At 33.9% G+C, this 21791-nt stretch overlaps 1 protein-coding gene across 7 annotated transcripts in view; it reads right to left on the bottom strand.

Annotated features, from left to right (window-relative positions):
• LOC145688308 (excitatory amino acid transporter 3-like) overlaps positions 1 to 21791 on the bottom strand; it is an 885785-nt gene that overhangs the window by 141440 nt on the left and 722554 nt on the right. The window contains exon 1 of one of the 7 annotated variants that reach the window (XM_081762340.1): positions 7491 to 7510. The exons of the other annotated variants lie outside the window; for them this stretch is intronic. Within the exon in view, the coding sequence (XP_081618466.1) occupies positions 7491 to 7498 (8 nt within the window). The 5' untranslated portion in view covers positions 7499 to 7510. Of the gene's footprint in view, positions 1 to 7490; positions 7511 to 21791 lie in introns of those variants that run through there. 7 annotated transcript variants of the gene reach the window in all.

The raw sequence follows: 21791 nt of genomic DNA, 5'->3' as shown, positions 1-21791 counted from the left end.
ATTTCTGTAGTAATTCCTAATTCTTAAATACGGTAAATAAAGACGGTACATTATTCTATATTCCGTGTATCTTGTAGCCATAAAAGAGTTGCTTAAGCGCATAAAAAATTGACTGCACTGAGAAAGCCTCTTCTCTGTAGTTTGTAACGCAGCGAGATAAGGAAGTATACATTACTGCACATTCACATGTTATCGAAACAGTTACGGAAGCTGACTAAGAATGCAGAAATTATTAGGAAGCACCAGACAGTGATAAGAAATATTTTAAAGACTATTTTAGACGACTTAAAATATTTAAAGACGATTTTAAGTATTAAACATGACTTAAAATATTTAAAGAAATATTTTAAGGTCGTCTACAGTTAGTTCAGTAAAGTTTGTCTCTTTCCATAATTGAGATTATACGATAAGGGAGCAATTGTATAAAGATGGGATGCAAACGACTCACTTGCGTTTGTATTAAACGGAATTAGCCGCATCGACAAATCAATCTGTCTACAATTTACACTAAAATACACACTGACTCATATCTTGAGCTGTTCAAATGATAATGTTATTCCTTTAAAAAACTTTGGGACGAAAATCTATGAAAGTCCCATTCCTTCATCGAATTTGCTTTCGAGATACGAAAGCGATCCGTAATATTCGATTCGAAAACGTTGTAGTCCTTTTAGTATTATTACATTTGGGATTTTAAAACAGTAAAAGTTTAAGACCAGAAGGACTGGCCAAACTTTTCTGAAGCTTTAGATAGTAAAGAATAATAATTAATTCCAGTCTCAAATTAACATCTAAAAATTTGTTAACAATAGGAGCATTACCGACTAGAATCAAACATTGAATGGTAGCCTGTAATAATGACTCGCATACATCAAAAGCTAGCATATGAATGAATTGACCCGAACAACTTACATAACATGTTGTTGTTGTATTATTATCCCAGTCACCTGCTAGTGCTCATTAAGGTGCATAACGCTTTACGCCATGACGTCACATCCGCACTACTACCAAACGTTCGTACTCGTGAAGAGGTAGGAACAAAAACTGGTTTCGTGGTGAACAGCATGTAAACATAACAGTAGAATCCTTTTAAATTGGACTAAAATTAAACTATGTATACGTTTGTATCTGATCATCAAATCACATTCTCTCTTTTGATACACTGTACACTTAACAAGAAAGTTTATTTTCTTTAGGGAAAGTCTTAAAGTTTTTTTCCTTAACTGATTATCTTGCGGCCACAGCTGAGATCTCCACAATGTATTACATAACTTTGCTTAGATGATTCGATGTTAGATTCTTTGAATCCAGTGAAATATAATATATTTTAAGTTCAAACGCACTGATCTTTATTATATATATATATATATAAAGGGAAACAGTTGTAATGCATTAAGTGATCTACCGATTTGATACCCAACTACACATAATCAAGTAAGGAAAATATAATTTGTAAATGAAAGTTTAGTCTTTTGTATTACTTACTGTTTTTTTTTTTCTATCCATGCGTAAGTCCATTAATATATATATTTATCAGTGGTCATGTCATATTTGAATGGAGCAAAGATAATTATTTAGAATTAAATATAAATAAATGTCATTATGTGAGGTTCGGAACTTATAAAAATGTTGAAAATTACGAATATTGCTTGAATAATGTTGAACTTGAAAAGAAACAAAGATCTTGGTATTGTTTTTTATAGTAATCATATTCAAATTATTATGACATAGGCTTATAAAAAAACTAGGTTTTGTTATTAAAAAACAAGAAATTTTACATATTTGGTGGTTATTAAACTATTATTATAATCTTGTTAGAACTAAACTGGAGTGTGGGTCAATAATATGGTCACCGAATTATGTCTTATCAGAGACAAATAGAACATATTCAGAAAAAAAAAATCCTACGTTTCCTTTATTATAAGAAATATAATATGTCATCGTATAGAATGCGAATTTCTTATAATGAAATATTGCAGGAATTTCAGTTTATCCCGTTACATAAAAGGCGTAAAATACTTGAATATTCTTTAAAAATATAAGTTCGTGAATGGAATTATTGAAAGTAGACACATTTAAAAGAAAAACATTCACTTTAATGCAGGTCAATTTAACTTAAGAACATGGAACTTTTTCATAAATAAAATACCTAAGACAAACGCTATAAAAACACCACTGCTTAGAATATTATGTGACTACAACGAAATGGTAAGAAATCATGATTTGGACTTCAGTTTCAATGTAAACAAATATAACATTATTATGCTAAATCCATTTAAAATATAAACTAATTCCAATACGTAGGTACAAATTTACTAATTTATATGAAACTTAAATATCTAAATAGTGTGAAACGTATGTTTATATGTAACTATTTATCGAAACAATATATAAATGTGTGTGTATGTGAAATTATATTATATAGTGAATATTATTTCTTTATATTTTTTTTTGTAAAACTATGTGTAGCTTGTATTTTTCTTTTTTTTAAAAGTGTAAGTTAACATTGTAATTTAACTGGTAAAAACTCTATAATTGGGGATCATCGTCCCTGTTTGAGTCCGACATTACAAATACATAAATAAATAAATAAATAAATAAATAAATAAATAAATAAATCAGTGGTCATTAGAACTATGAAAATTGTGGTGACTATTGGTTGAGGACCATCGCCGGCTACGATCTCTCAGCGCCTTACCATTTCCCTCTCGTAACATGAGATTTAGCATACAAGGGATAGTTGACCTTTCCGCAGTTGTGACGCCACTAACGTGGACTAAACAGGACAGGTTGTCTATTGTCACGTAAGTCTGAGTGGATTTTGACAATGGTCAGAAAAATATTCAAAATAAGGGACGGGTTGACGAGTTTCAATTAGTATTAACGGGAAGGATTTTGATAAACATAATCTAGTGGTAAAAAATGAGGCAGGCATCAAATAAAGTAATCTTTTTAGACTTGAAGAAATACAAAAGTATGAACTAGTACAAAGATGTAATATAGATCTAAGAAAAATTAGGTAAATCTTACTTTTAAAACATTGGATTTCCGTAATCTAAACTTTTTTTTTTTAAAAAAAAATCGTATTTCAAGCTTGACTTAACTGTACTTATAATCTTTTTCAAGTTCGGATTTTTCTTTAGGCTGTCGAAAAACTCAGCTTTCATCAACTGGACAGAACACATATTTCTTGTGTCAGTCCATTTCAAATTTGTGTGTGGGAAAACTCTTTCTACAAACGAATTTGACAGTGGGATGCTTAGGTAAAAAGGAGAGGACTTTAAATGCGGGACAAAATCATAAAATAAGGGACTGTCCCTTAAAATCCCGGACATTTGAGAACCTTGAGTGTGATATTTTACCTGATTTTTTTTTTCTTCTTGCTAATAAAAGAAGTCGCGTGGCGTGTGTAGGCAATATAGTTGCGTAATACTTGCCGTATCTTTATGTGGCAAAGTTAACAGCACAAAAAGTGTTCTATTATTGCTTTTTGTGTATTCTTTTGTCTGGGAGCAATGGTATGTTGGTTAGCAGAGCCATTTGTGTATACAATAAATCGAATTTTGAAAACTGGATTACTATCGCTGCCTTCCACCGTAAATTCTACTACTATTTCAGAGGAAAATATTCCCGATCACTTTCCTGATTCTGAAGCATATATCCCCATACCAGATACAGTTACAGAATTGTTGACTGGTCTTCATACTGATCCTAGTAAGTGTTGTTTATAGCGTGTGTAATTAATTTGATTTATTTATGCTTCTGAGTAGTAATGGGATCTATGCGTAGGTTGGTTCTTTTCTAAAGAAAAAAATAGACCTAAAACTTTTAACTTATGGGAAGGAGTGCCGATTTCTGTGTAACTTTGGGGGAGCCCTATGACAGATACGCTTTAGTAGAACAGGAAAACTAATTACCATGTACTGTAGAAATTGGAGAACCTACTTCAACTTAGCATTTTGGGCCCCCATTAAGGGAGCCCATTTCAACTTCGGGGGCTCCGGCCTCCAAAGCTTCCCGAGATCGATGTCCTTGCTAATGGGATAGAAGAAGAAACCAGATCCTTTAGAAATATATTACTACGATATTGCATTTCACAAAAGTAAATAAAATCGTTTTATTTAGATAAATATTAGGGAAATTTGGGGTTTCCACTGGCACACTAAATACTAGGATAGTATCATTTCAGATACTATCCCAGTATTTAGTGTGCCAGTGGAAACCCCAAATTTCCCTGACATTTATTTAGATAAAACGATTTTACTTTTGTGAAATGCAACATTGTAGTAATATATTAGTAGACTCTTATTTACATCTTACTAAAACAGATAATGATTTACAAAAATCCCATGTTTCAGAAAGATATTTACGTAGTTCTGACAATATAACATATGAAACCTACTAATGCGATAATGCCAGGAAAAAAAATATAACAATTTTGCACTAACATAGGAGAAAAATAGACACATTCATTGAAGTGCAAACTAAAAGTGAAATTCAGTTAAATTATAAGGCAAATGAAATAGAATCCTTAGAAATTCAGACTCTACACAGACTATATGCACAATAGAAAATTGGTCACTTCATAACATTAAGAAATTAGTCAATTCATAACATTTTAGCTTATTGTTCACTACTATTGTTACAATCCCATTTATGGTTTTACTTTCAGACATTGGATCAGGCACAGTGAAATTAGTTTCTACTGCTTACTTAGGAGGTTTTGTAGTTCGGACAATTATTCAAAGTATAGATTGTGAATCATGCCACAAACTTACCAGTCAGTACAAATGCAATTCTACGCTTATGAGCTTGATAATATAAACAAGACAGTAGAAACGTAATGTGCTATCCTACAAAAGAACTAGTATGGTTGATTCACGTTGTTTAAAAGTTTGTTGGAAAAGCCCGTCGGTTTGTGGACACCCGATTTTCGGAAATTCTTTCCGCGTACATTATTTCCTTTCTGCAATACGCTTAGTATTTGCAGTGCCCCTTTTCGGACAATAATTCATTAAAATTAAGTGTAAAAAATTGCGATGTGATAGTTCCAGTGTTGCTGAAGAACATAGCAGATGTTGAAACAGAATGTTTTGAACATGCAAAATTTCTAAATGCCAAGCCATTATCTGGGGAAATGCTTCGTTTTTTATTTGTAAAGGATTTTTTCCCGATGTGTTTGTATTATCTTTTGTTCTTAATTAATCGATACTAATTGTATTCATTTTTTTTTAAAAAAGTTTAGTTTTTGTGATATTATGGGGGGGGCTATATTATGGACTGTATATTATGGGGTGTATATTATGGACTTTAGAATCCTTTTCCTGTTATAGCTATTTCATTTGCCTGCTACACAGAAAATATTCGTCCACGTAACTAGCGCCACAGCAGCCCCTGAAGGAACTAGGCCCTGTTCGCTTGTCTGTGCTGTTTGGGAAGGCGCTAAGGGATCGTAGCCGGCGATGTTGAGGACTCTCGTTATAAAGACAACAAGAATGTTTTTTATGGCCTTACCTTCAAAACTTTCTGGCCATGTCAGTAAGATTTTGAATGGTCGAAACCACAAACTCACTAAAAACTATCACTGTAGAAAATTTTAAAATGATCATTTTTCTTTACTCCAATACAAAGGTTTATAGAAACATCAACATCTCCATACTCAATCACTCTCTCAGTGATCACAAGTACCTGCAGAACGTGATATTATTGGTTCAGCCAATTTTTGGTTACTTTCCCTCCGAAATAAAATGACAATGTATGTGTGTCAGTGAGTTAACACCTAACTAAGGATACTCTTTGAAGTTATCTAACAATTTGGTACTAGACCTATTGTTATATGTTGCTTAAAACAAAAGTTAGGAGAGAACAATAAAATTAGGAACACTATTCATATTAAATATTATACTTTCTTCAAGTCGTATAACAACTCACTCTATGACTTAACACAGACACAAAAGCTCGGTATTTTATTCTTGCTGTGTCGATGAAACTGAATTAAGGTTCCTGGCATCCAACTTTCTAAGATCCGCCTACTTATTGTCAATCTTTCTGGTCTACCAAATTCTCTCTCTCCCACAAACTTCTCAACCATACATTTCAACGGTACACCCGCACTTTCTACGGGATATACTGCCACAAACGTAATTATTTTTGTAGGACTTTATGAAAGTAAGATTGTTATTTTTATTATCTATAGAAAGGGATATAATTGAAGTATAACATATTGAACATTGATACTTTTATTTGTATTATTCATGTCCAGTTCGGACAATGAGACGGAAGTGAATAATCACGAATGAAATGTTTATGCTTTTAGTGTGTTGAAATGAATGTAAGCCGAAAGACCGCTTCTCTAACCCCTGATATATGCTGATCTCGTTCCCCTAGTTCCGGGATATGCTGCCTGCTCAGAATGATGGGAGAGAAAGGATGGAGCGCCAGTATTCATGATAAGCCGGCTATTACAAGCTTCCCGATTCGGCGTGGGGGACGCCCGCACAGAAACAAAGAAGACCATTCTACAGTCGTATCTACAGAAGATTGTTCACCTGTTCTCGATACTTCTTATAAGCTGCCAGAACTCACCTTAACCTTCCAATAGACTTACTAACACACATGTTGACACACACATTGGGAATTATTTTGGGCTACAATAGTACTGCAAAATTAATACTTAAGATTACTTACTATTGCCAATATAAATTATGAAAAGTAGGACAATGACCTGCTTGAACTATTGTATGGAAATAAGTAGCTTTCTATCAGCTTATGTTTGGTTTTGAAGTTACGATTCCTTGTATAAAAGCAATATAATATGTTGTACACTAAAAGGTATATAGCACGAACTCATTAGTAAAATAAGAATTTGTCTTTTGAGGATAGGGGTAGGGTGGGGTGTAAGGGCATGATAATGCTTTCTGAACTGCTCTTCCGCATTAATATTGAAGTCCTATAGTAAAAATATACAACTTTGTAGTAACTTGAAGGGGCTTAGAAGCTCCATGATGTCCCCTACCCTACACTACTGACTTTGATAGAAATGTAACTGAATATTGTTGTAATATACAAAATCACTAACTTACTCAATATCAATAATATATGCGGTGGTTCCATTGATCACCTCCACAGACATCTATGGCTTGCAATAAATCCAATAATTTGTAGATAGTTTAATTAGTACGCTACCCTTCCTCTGAGATTTCACCCTTGTCTTAGAATTAGAGAGGCGTCTATAGGAAAATGAAAAGCAACAAAAACCTGCTTATGTGTCAATTACAGTGTAATTTACTCGTATTTGTTGAATAAACCTTAAAATCAATGAACTTGAACCAAAAAATTCGACAGACCTAAAAACCTATTTAATTTCTCCCCTCCCAAACCAGGTGTAATGCCAAGTGTAGATCAAAAGAATTGTACTCAAATACGAAAACTTGTACTCAATTGTATTTATCTAATACATACTACGAGAAAATAAAATAAATGGTACGTACTTCATCATATATTTGGAAGATTCCTAATATGTTTAATCACAGTTGGGTATAAAGTTCGACTCCCAGTGAAGGCGCACAATATTTGCTGTTGACCCAGCATCATGGAACAGCTGAAAAACTACTTGAAGAGGTATTGAATTTCACATTAGAGACGATAGGACTTATGTTCTGACCACACAACGCCGAGCAAACAAGACACACGGGCGGTTTTAGATCTGTGTGAGCTGCAACGCTACAGATATCAGCAGGATGACACACTAACTGGTGACACTTCCAAAATCAATAAACCTACATGAAAAGTATATGTAGGTCAACTGCAGATTATAACTTTACATTAAAATTCAAGACCAATTCCTCATAAACATGACTACACAAAGAGACTGCTTACAACACAAATCTTTAGCTGCCGTTTGTTCTCTCGTTTAAATTTCAAGCCTTCACCAGTGTTGTCAAGTCTGTATTCAAGCTATGGCAATATGAAGTTATTCAATTCAGAAAGCACTATATATCACGACATATTGTATAATATTCAACAAACACACAGTTCAGAATATAAGAGCCATTTCTCAATAGTTATGCAGCTAGCAGGGAAGACGAAGAACTTCGATTCAGGTAACAATCAACAGTGACATATGGACATTTAAAACAATTACTTTAAGGAAGTAATCCACGTCATCTTAAAAGTTTATAAAGGAAAAAAAAGTTTACATTACCTACACCTTCAAGGTCGTTTACTTGTGCCTGCTGATCACAACACGCACTACTACAACACACTTTTAAGAAAGGAAAGTGGCAACTTCCACGAGGACTTCAGGGAATAATAAACTTCATACACAATGACGTATGAAGAGTCACGAGGAGCAATGAATATAACGGAAAGAAGCTTTGATTATAGCGTAAGGAAAATCAAGTTTTAAATTTACACCACATGTCAACATATACTTCATTGTCGCATTTGGTCCTTGGCCGCAATGCTGTTCATGGACAAAAAACATGAAAGGATATCAGTATTTCTGTTAGAAAGACAACATAAATGCAGTCACAATTATTAAAGTGTATATATATGCATACTATAGCTTATTATAGCGGTTGAATATGTTTCTGTTCTACTTAATCTTATAAAGTTCGAAGTAACCATACACAAACGCCCAGGCGATGTTGAATTTCGACAGAATAGTCCTTACGTCATTAAAAACAAGGGATGAGAAATGAGTTTTAAAAATACATACATTAAGCTCTTTTGTTTTGCCAAGAACATTCATGAATCCTCAAGTTAGGGATACAAAATTCCGCAAATAAGCTCATATTTAATAATAATAATAATTAACAAAATGTGTTATATGTACAGGGTGTTTCAAAACAACACCGACAACGTTTGGGAAGTGATTGATGACACCACGATAAGATGAAAAGTATAGACCAACCTGGGTGCATAAATGCTTCCTTTCCGTGTTATAGGCTGAATAAAACATGAAAAATAAACTTTAAAAAGGTTCAGAGCTCCAATATTATGGGAACTACCGTAGTTGGGTCAAGACTTCACTTAGAAACTAATATGTGTCCTTTCCAAATATCCATTTTCAGAATTGTGCGGTACTTCCGCAACAAATTTAATAGAGGTAGTTGTTGAGTACTTCAAATTATATGCCCGTTCCCAAACTCCCTCTGTAAAAAATGTTGCGTGAGTACATCCTGAAAGATTCGTTTTTGGATAGCGCACATATTAGTTCCTAAGGTTTTCGTAGTTTCTAAGAACACCTCACCTATATGCAACCCGCCTTACGTCATGGTTATGCGAGCTTATATAGCAGTATAGGAAAAACACCGAGGAAGGTAATAAGGATATTTTTTCCTATCTTTTAATCGTAGTTCTGAATTAAAAGTCGGTAATGACGGATGCTTACTCTTTTTATCCAGGCTTTGAAGACTCAGGAATGATAGGTCATTACAGTTAAAAAGAAAAAAGACTGAAGACGTACATGTTTCATAGTTCTCAAAAATTATGTTTTCTAAGGGGGGAAGGAGATAAATTTTACCCACACAACATTTTTTAAAAATCCAGTTTTTATTCAGAAAATGCCCAATGTGAGAATTTGCAAGTGTTGGATATGAGAAGTTCGGTGTATAACAATTAAAAGTAAACGTACACGTGTTACAGTGCATTCAAACATTTGAATTGTGACAGGGGGGAATTTGTACATTGCTTTTTTATATTTATTAAATCTTATTCTTAGCGTATAAAGAATGGACACTTCTGCTAGTAATTTGTGAATGCATTTTCTGAAACAGAGTGGATTGGGAATAATACACACAGTATAGGATAAAATCTTCTGGGTAATTAGCAGTAATGAATAATCTGTATTGATATAAATGGCTATATTAGTCTCAAACATTCAATAGTCTCTTATAAATAACCTTGAATAAAATAGTCTTGTTGGATGCTTATGTTACGATTGTCTACGAAATAAAGAGTCGAGGGTGCTGCTAGTGCTGCCTTTAATGGTATTAAATACCTTTTATATGTTTGTTTATTAGCTCATTGATCTCTATATGGATTTTGTTCTTGTTTTCTTCGAAATTGAAATTTTAGTAGTTTGATTTTACAGATTGCTTTTTCAAACCTATTTCCAAGTTTCTTACTCTGTGAAAATTAAATTTGACTATATTATTTTAATAGCCAGATTTAAGTAATAGTAAATTTATATGTAACGCAAATTCGTTTGAAAAAAAGAAGCAAGGAACATTAAACAAAACTAAAATTCCAATTCATTTCAAAGAAAACAAAGGAAATATTTCCCACAATCAATGGGGTTTCAAAAATAGCGTAGGTAATCAATACAATTAATACAATTTTTATTTTATTTTGTTGTAATACTTTATGGTGAAAGGAATATCTAAACATTAACAAAAATATTAAATAAACAATCAATCATTTTCAAATAAAGTTTACGATTCACTTTTAGCTAAAAATGTAACAACATTGTAATAAATAATAACTAAGTTCAAAATGCATTTTTGAACGGACGACAAAATAGCGGAATTTCCTTGTGTTTCTGGAAGATTAGTTAAAAATTTGAGTATTATTCAGCTAACAGAAATCATTTATTTCGCATTTATAATGTATTACTGTAGCAATTATACTCTTGAACTATCGCTGAATTAAATCAGCGCGTTGCATATAATTTAACAGGAAAGTAGACTGCTATGTGGGGAAGAACAAAAGGCAATTCCCCTCCAGACCAATATATATATATATATATATATATATATATATATATATATATATATATATCGTTAATGTCCACTTGATTTACCAGCATTTCCCCCCCAAAAATTACCCCCCGTATTTTAAATTCTCCATCCATTAGAGAACCTTCTCTGAAATCACTATCTAATCCTGTAATCCAGCTTTCTTATACGTGCAATGTGTAGTGACAGCGAAAAGTCTGCTCTTGATGATTTGTGCAGCTGCCAACTGTACCGAATTCAACTTTTGAAGTGATGTTTTTACAACTCAATTGACTCAATTTATACAACCCAATTATATGCGTGTATTTCACCTGTTCATTATTTAATTTTTAAAAAATATGCACTTAATTGTACAACCACCAACATATTAAATGATATAAGTGGATTATCGTACAATAAAGTGCATAAAGATTTTCTATTAAAATAAAACGATGAACAGGTGAAATATAAATCATAGAATAATATGTTTAAAACAAGCACTTTACGTGCAAAACGGGAAGTGGAAATGGTGAAAACTATCAAAACGACTTAAGTGACAAAAACAATGAGTATATCAGCAGTCAAAAACACTTTCATCATATTAACTTGGTAATAAACACTTTGTTACCAATTGGGTTGTAAAAACATCTTATTTTCATCATCATTGTATACTAACAAGATATTTATCAGAAAATATTATTTGGACTTTCTAGACTCAAAAATACGTCAAAAACTTTCCGAAAATCAAAAACAGTTGAACAAAACAAGGACAATAGTGCATATAAAAAGACCAACATTTTGAATCAAAGCATCATTCCAATTCTGACTTAAAACCAATCACTTCGATTCACTTCGTTCCGTCTAGAGCTTCGACAGTCAATGGAGAAGTCTCTGAGAAGCAATTACAAGGGTATTAATCATAGGATTAGGAAAAATATATATCTATGTATCACAGCACTGTACAGTATAACAACTTTGTATTCTCACATTTTTGTACTACTATTTGTATGTTTCTTATTTTGTATTTTATTTTAGTCTTGACATATGTAATTGTTTTATTATGTTCAGAATAGTAATCAATTCAGTTTGCATACATTATTCTTATTTATTAAATTCAGTTCCCCCTATTCTACCATCTGTCACATCTGATTGAAAATGTCATAATATGATCATTTGGGTGTAAGTCTCCAAGTGACAGGCTAGGTACTGAACACACTATGCTACCGACAGTAACCGAAATCAGATGTTTATAAATTTAAATTTGGCTGGATAGATTAATATGCATACCATACTCAATTTCAAACACAAGGAATCTATTTGTCGATTTATCTATTCATTTATTGTTTCTAATTTTTAAAATATGATATGGCTCCCTACCAGGGACCCATGTTACGTACAGCGAAAGAATTAAACTATTAAAGAAATAAAGATCAAATTAAGTCATATCAATGACTAAAAAGGAACAGTGAATTAGTAAATCAAATAAAAAAGTGGTAGTTACAATATATTATTGTAATGAATGACAATATTTTATTGATGAACCAAATTATCTACAGAGAAATTGATACATATAGAAAGGTAGAACAGTAGTATAGTAGATATTTTTTTTGTAACACTGTAATCATTCCTCTGTTTGTTTACCATTTTGTTTATCAATAAAATATTGTCATTCATGACAGTAAGAGATTGCAACCACCACTTATGAATTTACTGATTCACCATTTCTTTTTAGTCATTGATATGTCTTAATTTGTTTTTGTTTTCTTTACAAAGTTAGGTTTTAATATAACGTTATATGGGTAACATACACTTTTAGTAATTCTTTAATAGAAAGAGAATAAAATATATTGAGTTCCAACTAAAAATTGTGCCCTGTTCAAAACAACAAAAACTTTTATTTATATATATATATATATATATATATATATATATAAGCGTAATCAGAGGTGTCATTTGCCACCCTTTCTCCAGCGTACACATCTACGATTGCGTCAAGATAATCCAAATTATTTTTTGTCAATACTAGAGAGTCCCGAGACCAGACAGACTTTCGAGGCTGAGCTTAGTCTCATTTCAAATTACAGGGGTTTTGGTGGCTTAGTGGTAGAGAGGTTATTTCTTATGCGTTGGGCTCCTGGTTCCATCCCCGTCCAAGTAAGGTTGTGGTGGACAACATTGTGTCCATGGGCTTTCTAGGGGTACTCAAGTTTCCTCCCACATTCTCATGCTACCAATTCTTCCATCATTCCTTTGCCTTAACCGTCTTCCTTAGCCTAAAGAGCATAATAGTGCAACATTAAACAGAAAGATATATTTTTCTCGAATTCTCTCCGAAAGTGTTCGTCTCCGTTTATAAATATCCGTCTCGATTTGGGTCTCGTCTCGACATTTCCATAGGAGACCGAGACTGATACCATCTCTAAATCTCGCCTCATTTGCTACAAATTGAGAAGGTTCTTTACGCCAACCTATAAGCTTTGACGTAAGAATCGCTCTATTTAATGCCGTCCATAAATTACACCCTTCTTCTCTCTTACTCTAATGTTCTACCATACCTTTCATATCATATTCTCACCTCTTCTCGAGCATGTTCTAACCAGTTTCCTCTTTTCAATTACCATCAATATTGCTCTTTTCTTCCCTATTTTTCTCAATATTTCGCCTTTGGTTTTCCGTTCGACCACGCTAATTTTTTTCAGTTTTCTCTACACCTACATTTTGAAGCATATGTAGTCACTCTTCGTCATTTATTCGAAACTTTCTTTTCTGTTCAGCAAAATACAATATGCCCCACAACATATTACGTGTCAACTTCTTACAGTGATTCAGAAAGTAGATATTTAGTTCCTAAACGTTCCCTTCACAACCTTAACCTTTCCTTTTGTTTCCCGTTAATATTTATTTTCAGACAAAATGAGAATAAACACTCATGTAATTTCATTGCTGTGTAACCAAGCTGCCTTTAGCTACATCATTCAGCAAGAAGTCTGCACGGTGGATAATAGATGGCAGAAGGTGTCACTAACTTTATTGGCAGAAGAACCACTAAGTTCAGTATAATCATATCCGCGAAAGCTTCCACGAATCACCTAATTTCCGTGAACACTATCAAAAAATCGTCGAACAAGGTTTTCCAGCAATTTTAGATATCCTTTCAAAAGTATGCAGATTTGCTAGTTTGTTACGACTATTACACATTATGAATCTTACAAATATTGCTATTACTACTTACGAAACACTTAAGAAAATTTGAAATATTAATTTTGTGAACGTGTCGTCTGGTATGAGTGCTAGCCAAGAGCGGAACAAGGAAAAAAACTACCCTCAAGACAAAACAAATTCCTGTATCGACTTAATGTGTGACTCAACGTCAAGTAATATTAAAATAAATAAATAAATAAATAAAAAGAGAAAAAGGAATGTTTTCATTTACAGACTTTTTTCCTCCTACTACGAGGAAATAAATTTTCCTTTCAGTTTACATTAAGAAAAAAATAAAATAAAACGTACGAGTAGTTTACAAAAAAGGAGTTTGTTTATAAAGTATTACAAGAAAATAACCAGTCAACCTCACGTCTAATTATCTAACTACTGAAGTCTGAACAATGATGATTCATAACGTAGGAGGTCGCACCTGCATTATAATATCACAAACAAATGAAGTTGTACGAGTAATGACATCCGATTCTCCAATCGAAAGTAAAAGGACCAATGAAAACGATAAATAGACTATCAGGTAATAAAGGTCTTCCAAACAATTTCCAGTAACCCCACAATGGCTGCTATGTCATTATTCACAAAACTTCCATTTATTCTGACTAGGGATGAATTAACCATTAAGAGGAACAAGCACGTGGGTACGGCCTGAAGTGAAGACCACGCACCACAAATTTTCCAAAGCTGAATTTACCACGTGGGCCAATGGTGTAATACTGCAAATGGTGCAGCTAAACCAGTATCCGCAAAATGGGCCTCCACGTTAAATCAAAACGCTAAAGTTACCTACCTACCTCTCATTTTATATAGCAGGTGTTTTAAATGGCGCCCAAGGACCCCAGAACATTATTCTACAAGTCAAAATAAAGGAATATATATATATATATATATATATATATATATATATATATATATATATATATATATAATCTTCAGAGTCAACGTCTGGAAACAAACTGCACTATGTGGCAATGTCGCAAATAAACAACCATTGATTATATCTGTCAATCTATCAAATCGAATAGTTATATCGATTCTTTCCAGATGGCAGCTAAAGTCGATATTGATTGACACTAGTATCACTTATTAGTGTAGTAATCGAGTCAACTGCTTCCTGTATTCGTAGAGTAATGCTAAGTTAATTTGCTACGTTGCTACATTGTGAAATTTTGACTCCCCGTCGCGGCTGAAGGAGGCCCCGGAGGGTATACCATCATAACATTTTTGCTTTATTGTGGCCTGCAGAATGGCGCTCTGTGGTCAGTGGGCGCCATTTTTTTAGAACACCCAATATGTACAGAATGGCCCAAAAGTAGATATACATAGTTTATTTCTTCTACCTGTATCGATGAAGTATGACATTTTAATTTATTAAGATAATGAATTTATTTGCTTCGATTTTTTCCGAGTTTAAGGTATAAGTGAAAAGGAATAATGAACAAATAATGAATAAACTAAGTCAATTCCTGTATGAATAACAATATGTAAATGATATAAAATACCATGAGCCGATCAATACGAAACTGTATACCTTCTTTACGGCCACCCTATACATATTTTATATTATATATATATATATATATATATATATATATATATATATATATATATATATATATATATATATATATTACAGGGTGTTAATGAACTATACCGACAAACTGTAGGAGGTGAACCTATGGCGAAAAGTGCATAGTTTCAGAGCTAGGGCTGTCTAAAATTGCGAAAAAGCTAAATTTCAACAGACACTATTTCGAATTACAGAAACTGTGAAGGGTGGTTCTTATAAGCGTAAAGGAAGCCACGCATATACAATCCACAAGTACATATTTCATCAATTGACAATAGTTTTACAGGGTATTCCCTACAGAGTGTAATTCTCAGATATGCTCTCAATAGAGTTTCCAGATATACCCTGATTTCAAGGAGGGTCAAAAGTAGGTAGGAAGTAAGCCTTGACAACAATGGACATTCAATGCTTTGGAGTGAAGGTGAAAGTGTTAGGAACCAGCAGCTCCAGGTTTTTTGTGTTCGGAATAACGTTTAATAATTCTATTTCCTCACGGTATATTTCACGTTTTCTCCACTTATAAGCGTAAGAGAAAACATCACAGCATGCGTTTTCCTGAATGCAAGAGACCGTGATGCTGACGATCCTTAACACTTCCGACATCGCACCAAACGATTCCGTGTTCACTACTATCAAGGCTTATCGTTTGCCTACTTTCGACCAATCATAAAATCAGAGCATATCTCAAAATTCGGTTGATGGTATGTATGTCTGGAAATTTCACTCTGCACGGAATACTCTATGCACCCGTTGAACATGATGAAATATGCATTTTTGGATTGCGTATGCATGACTTCCTTTACGCTGATAAGGACCACCATCCACAGTCTCTTAAATTCAAAATAGGCCCTCTTGAAATTTGGCTTTTTTGCGATTTTGGACAGCTCTAACTCTCAAATTATGCACTATTCGCCATAGGTCCATATGAACTCTCTTATTTTGATCTGAGGAATAACCTACAGTTTGTCGGTATAGTTCATTAACACCCTGTATATTATATATATATGTGTATATAAACAACACACAAAGTGCAGAGCAACTTCAAAGATGATGAAATTGAAGGTATCTTCTCCCTCCACATAGCTCAAATAAAGCAGAAGAAACTTTGTATGCAATCTGCATAATTCGTATATTTTCTGTACAACGCCAGTAAAAAAGAATCAATCCAAAACGATTTCGTTGACGGAAGTAAAAATAATAATAGCAAGTATAGAGGCAATGGTTGATAATAGTAATGACGGAGGTAAAAAACATAGTAATAATGAGTTAGGATCTTATCAAAGACTTTGTAAATCAAGAATCAGGAGAAAGCTTTTCAAATATAAATAAAGTGAAAGTATACAAAACTAAATAGTATTTTCCACTTTATTGTAAGTTTTGTATAAGGGAGATAAATACATTTTTATTTTGAGGGGTTCTAATGATCTTAATCCGGCTCTGACTAATAATATTCGTACCATATGCATGTGGTCTATTTTATACGATGAATTGAAACAACTAGACTTACGAGCACTATAAAATGAACAGTAGTCACGAGTGAATCCAAGGACGGCTGTTAGAGCTCCATTGAGTTGCCAGCGTTCTAAATGTATTAAATCATGGAGGGAATCTCACTTGCTATTTATACTTAGTCTCAACATGAGAAATAATTTACAATAGTAACTTTATATTTTATTGCGTCTTTGACTTAGAATTGGTCTTAAAAGCTAAAGTTAATTTACATGTTTTTTCTCTTTCTAAGTATAGTACATTTTTAAATAAATTAAAGTGAGAATAATTTTGTTTACAAAAACTAATATTATATATATATATATATATATATATATATATATATATAGTGATTGAAATAGTTTTTTTTTTTTTTTTTGAGAGAGAACACACTATCTACGTCCACTTATAGCGAATCTTTATTACTAAATATACACGGTCATTATTGGGTAGAATAAATACTTACTAGGGAAGTACATGAAGTGGTACGCGGGGATCTGCATGTGTTACATATCGTTGGAAAGGTCACACCGAGTATACTTCACATGTGAAATATCTCGCTTGAATAGAGCCTGTAGGGGGCGTGGTTACCATTTAAAGACCGGAACAAATCTCGCTCCGAAACGCCAGAAATCGTGGATAAAAAAAGAAGATATGACGTAATTGTTTCGAGACGTGGTGTATATATAGTTTTGAAAGGTAGCTGAATACGAATCTGACACAAATGTTTACAAATCAAAATGGCGGACACAAATTACAAAGAAACATGCTATGAATCTGATATCAGGTATAGGAGATATTCGACGTCGCTGTATATGAATCAGATGCTAAAAGTGTAAAATTCAATATGGCGGACTAAACGTAAAACACTGGCGGAACTGAAAGCAGGTAGGTAGAGGTTTTCCTGGTCGCGGTATACGAATTCAATGTTAAAAGTGCAAAATGCAATATGATGCATCTAATATGGTGGGCAAAAGGTGCAAAAGTACAGAATGAACGTATGAGTATCGAGACAAGCATGGGCTCCGTCTCGATCTCCTATCCATATGGAAAAACACAAGATCAAAATTACTCTCGGTATCAGTATCATCCCTACTACGGAGAGTGGACATTTATCATACATATTACTCACAAGTGTACACGACATAATCTGAAACTGGAAATAGTTATGGAAGCATAACGATATTTTAAACGCTTACTTTTCAGTCATTGTTCGAATCTTCAGATGGTATATAAAAATAATTGCAACATACTCTACAGAGGCCATTCAAGCGAGATATTACAGATATGAAGAGTAGTCGATGCAGCTTTTCAACGATATATAACATGCCGATCCCTGCGTATCTCTCCGGCCGGCGACGGGGGAGGGAGTTGGTAGTAAAATAATTATTGCCTATGATTGCAATCTGTTTATATAAAACTTTCATGTGCACTACAAAACCTGCCCTGCATTCTGTGCCTCAACGTTGGCATGATTGTATAGCAAAACATGCTCCCTGTTTATTGTAAAACATCATCTACTTCCCCCCTTATGCATTATAGGTATTTTTCTACTGCATGTGCAAGAAATAACATGTGCCCATATATATATATATATATATATATATATATATATATATATATATATATATATTATATTGCATTTTCCGTCCGCCACATTCGATCCGTCATATTGCATTTTGTACGTTTAACACTGAATTCGTATTCAGCGACCACAAAAACCTCTATCTACATGCTTTCAGTTTCATAGCAGTATTTTACATTTTGTCCGCCATCTTGGATCCGCCATTTTGAATTTTACACTTTTAGCATCTGATTCATAGACAGCGGCGTCGAATATCTCCATATACCTGATTTCAGATTCATAGCATGTTTCTTTGTAATTTGTTTCTCAATGTTGGATCCGCCATTTTGATTTGTAAACAATTGGTGCCAGATTCGTATTCAGCTACTTTTCAAACCTATATATACCACGTCTCAAAACAATTACGTCATAGCTTCTTATTTTATCCACGTTTTTTGGTGTTTCGGAGCGAGCTTTGTTCTGATCTTTAAATGAACGCTACGCTCCCTACAGGCCCCATTCAAGCGAGATAGTTCACATGTGAAATATACTCGGTGTGACCTTTTCAACAATACATAACACATGCAGATCCTCGCGTACCACTTCATGTACTTCCCTAGTTAAAGAGCTTAGAAATGTGGTGTTAGAGGAATATGAAGATCATAATATGGACAGAGAGAGAGAGAGAAACAAACAAAGATGTTTTAAAAAGGATAGGAGAGAAGAGGACGCTTTTAGCAAGCATCCTTCTAAGGAAGGACAATTGGAAGGAAAGGTGAAAGGAAAGTGAGAAATAGGAAGAACACAACTGATCCAGGATTTGAAGAATAGAAAAAAGTGTTGGGATTAAAAGAGGAAGCTGAAGATCAAGAAAAACGGAAGAAGCATTTCCAGTACTAAACCTAGGAAAAAAGAAACCTCATTAGTTCCAAAAATCTGCGTATTATTATTATGTGTCTGATAGGGTTTGAGTGGAGGGGGGAGTGGAATATAGAAAAATATGCAGTTTCCCGTCCGTTTGGGGGACGGTTTGTTGAATGCCTATAACGACATATATATTTTCTGAATCTTTGTTCCAAGGTCAATCCATGTCAAGCCACCCAATGATAGTTGCATTGCGTGTGTAGTCCTGCACCCCCTCCCCCCACCATCACGTAATCCTTCGAAAACAATTTCAGACGTTTGTACTTCGTTTGCTCCCATTTGCTCTGCAGTAGCTCCGTTTATTCCCTCACTGTTCCCGAGAAAATGGAACATTGAAGTGGGGGGGCAGAACAACGTCGTTCCAGTCCCCCCACTCAACTAAAAATACTCGCTGAGGGAACGGATGGTGGCATTCGTTTGTACTTCGTTTGCTCCTATTTGCTCCGCAGTTTCTCCGTTTGCTCCCGTACTGTTCCTGAGAAAATAAAATTTTAAAGTGGGGAGCCACAACAACATAGTCCCAGCCCCTCACCCAACTAAAAATAATGGCACAGAAGAACAGATTGTGGCGTTCGCTGGTACTTCGTTCGCTCCCATTTGCTCCACAGCGTCTCCAATTTGCTCTCTTACTGTTCGCGAAAAAATGAAACATTAAAGACCCCTCCACTAAAAATAGAATCAGAGGAAAACAGACGTTGGCATTCGTTTGTACTTCGTTTGCTCCAAATATGGAAGCTGCGGAACAGATGGGAGCAAACTAACTTGTAAGTACAAATGAATGCCACCATTAGCTTCTCTCTACTATTATTTATAGTTAAGTGGGGGTTGGGAATCTGTTGTTGTGGCTCCCCACTATAAAATTATAAAATTCCATCTTCTCTGGAACGTTACTCAAGCAAACACATTGTTCTGGCTCCCTGCTTTAATGTTCCATTTTGTCGGGATCCGTAAGGGAACAAACGGACCTACTGCAGAGCAAAAACATGGGAGCTAACTAAGTACAAACGAATGCGACCATCTGTTCCTCTCTATGATTGTTTTTAATTCGATGGTCTGGTACCCCTTTTTCTGGCCCCTCAGTTTAAAATTTCCATTTTCTCGAGAACGGTAAGGGAGCAAACGTAGAAACTGCGGAGCAAATGGGAGCAAACGAAGTACAAAAGAATGTCACCATCCGTTCCCCTCAACGATTATTTTTAGTTGGGTGGGGGGCTCGGACGACATTGTTCTGCCCCCCACTTTAATGTTCCATTTTTTAGGGAACGGTAAGGGAGCAAACTGAGCTACTGCGGAGCAGATGGGAGCAAACGAAGCACAAAGATTGGAATTGTTTTCGAAGGATTACGTGATGGTAGGGGGCAGGAATGCACACGCAGTTGCATGACCACTTTTGATTTTCCTATTTTTTCAGTACTGAAACCTGCCTAGGTACACATGTGAAGAGTTCGAAACTTTTCTAGCGTAAAAAAAAAAAAAAAAAAAAAAAAAAAAAAAAAAAAAAAAAAAAAAATCTTCTAGTTAGATTTGAATGTACCGCACATGCATTTTTGTGTGTATTTTTGACATTTGTGATTCTCTCTCTCTTTCTCTCTCTCTCATATTATATAAAATCAAAAAGTACTGTACTTAAAGACTTAAAACATAAACCATTGTACTCAACATAAAATGCACCACATGCTATTTTGTATACATATTTTTCCTATCTTGCACACTAACATCGTAAAATTAACTTCAAATTCTAGTATTGGAAGCTATAAAAATTTCAATTTTCCCACCAGTATTTCATTGTGAAAGGAAGAAACATCAATTCTAATATTGACACTCCTGCTTTATATGATACTAGAGAGTTTGTGTATGAATTTTTGAAGCTTAATATAATTTTAGTTTATTTTTAATGAAAAATAAGACATGTAAGTTTTCTCCAAAATTACGATGTTTGACTTCTTATATCTCAGATAGAGAAGATAATAAAAAATCAATGTTCCCTTTTGAAGAGCCGTAGGGGTAGAAGAAGTAGGAAAAAATACGTCACTGATTTCCATCTGGTAAGCAAGATATTCTACCTACAAAATTTCCATAACACTAATATGCACAATCAATTAGTGGCTTAAGAGCCTGACTTACTAAAAATAATACAAAATTTACAATTTTCTTTTGCTTGTTTTTCATAACTGAAAGGAGATACTGAAATGCAAGTTACTACAATCATGGATAATGCTATTCTACAACAGAAAATATGAAGAATGTTCAGTGTTGCCAGAAAAAAACAACACCCCAAAAATCTAAGTTAAGAAAGCAACTAGAGGAACGA

The sequence above is a fragment of the Thermobia domestica genome, chromosome 6 (genome assembly GCF_964235325.1).
Source record: "Thermobia domestica chromosome 6, izTheDome1.hap1.1, whole genome shotgun sequence".
NCBI classification, from domain to species: Eukaryota; Metazoa; Arthropoda; class Insecta; order Zygentoma; family Lepismatidae; genus Thermobia; species Thermobia domestica.
The sequence above is the reverse complement of the archived record's forward strand: the minus strand, read 5'-3'. Positions and strand labels throughout refer to the sequence as shown.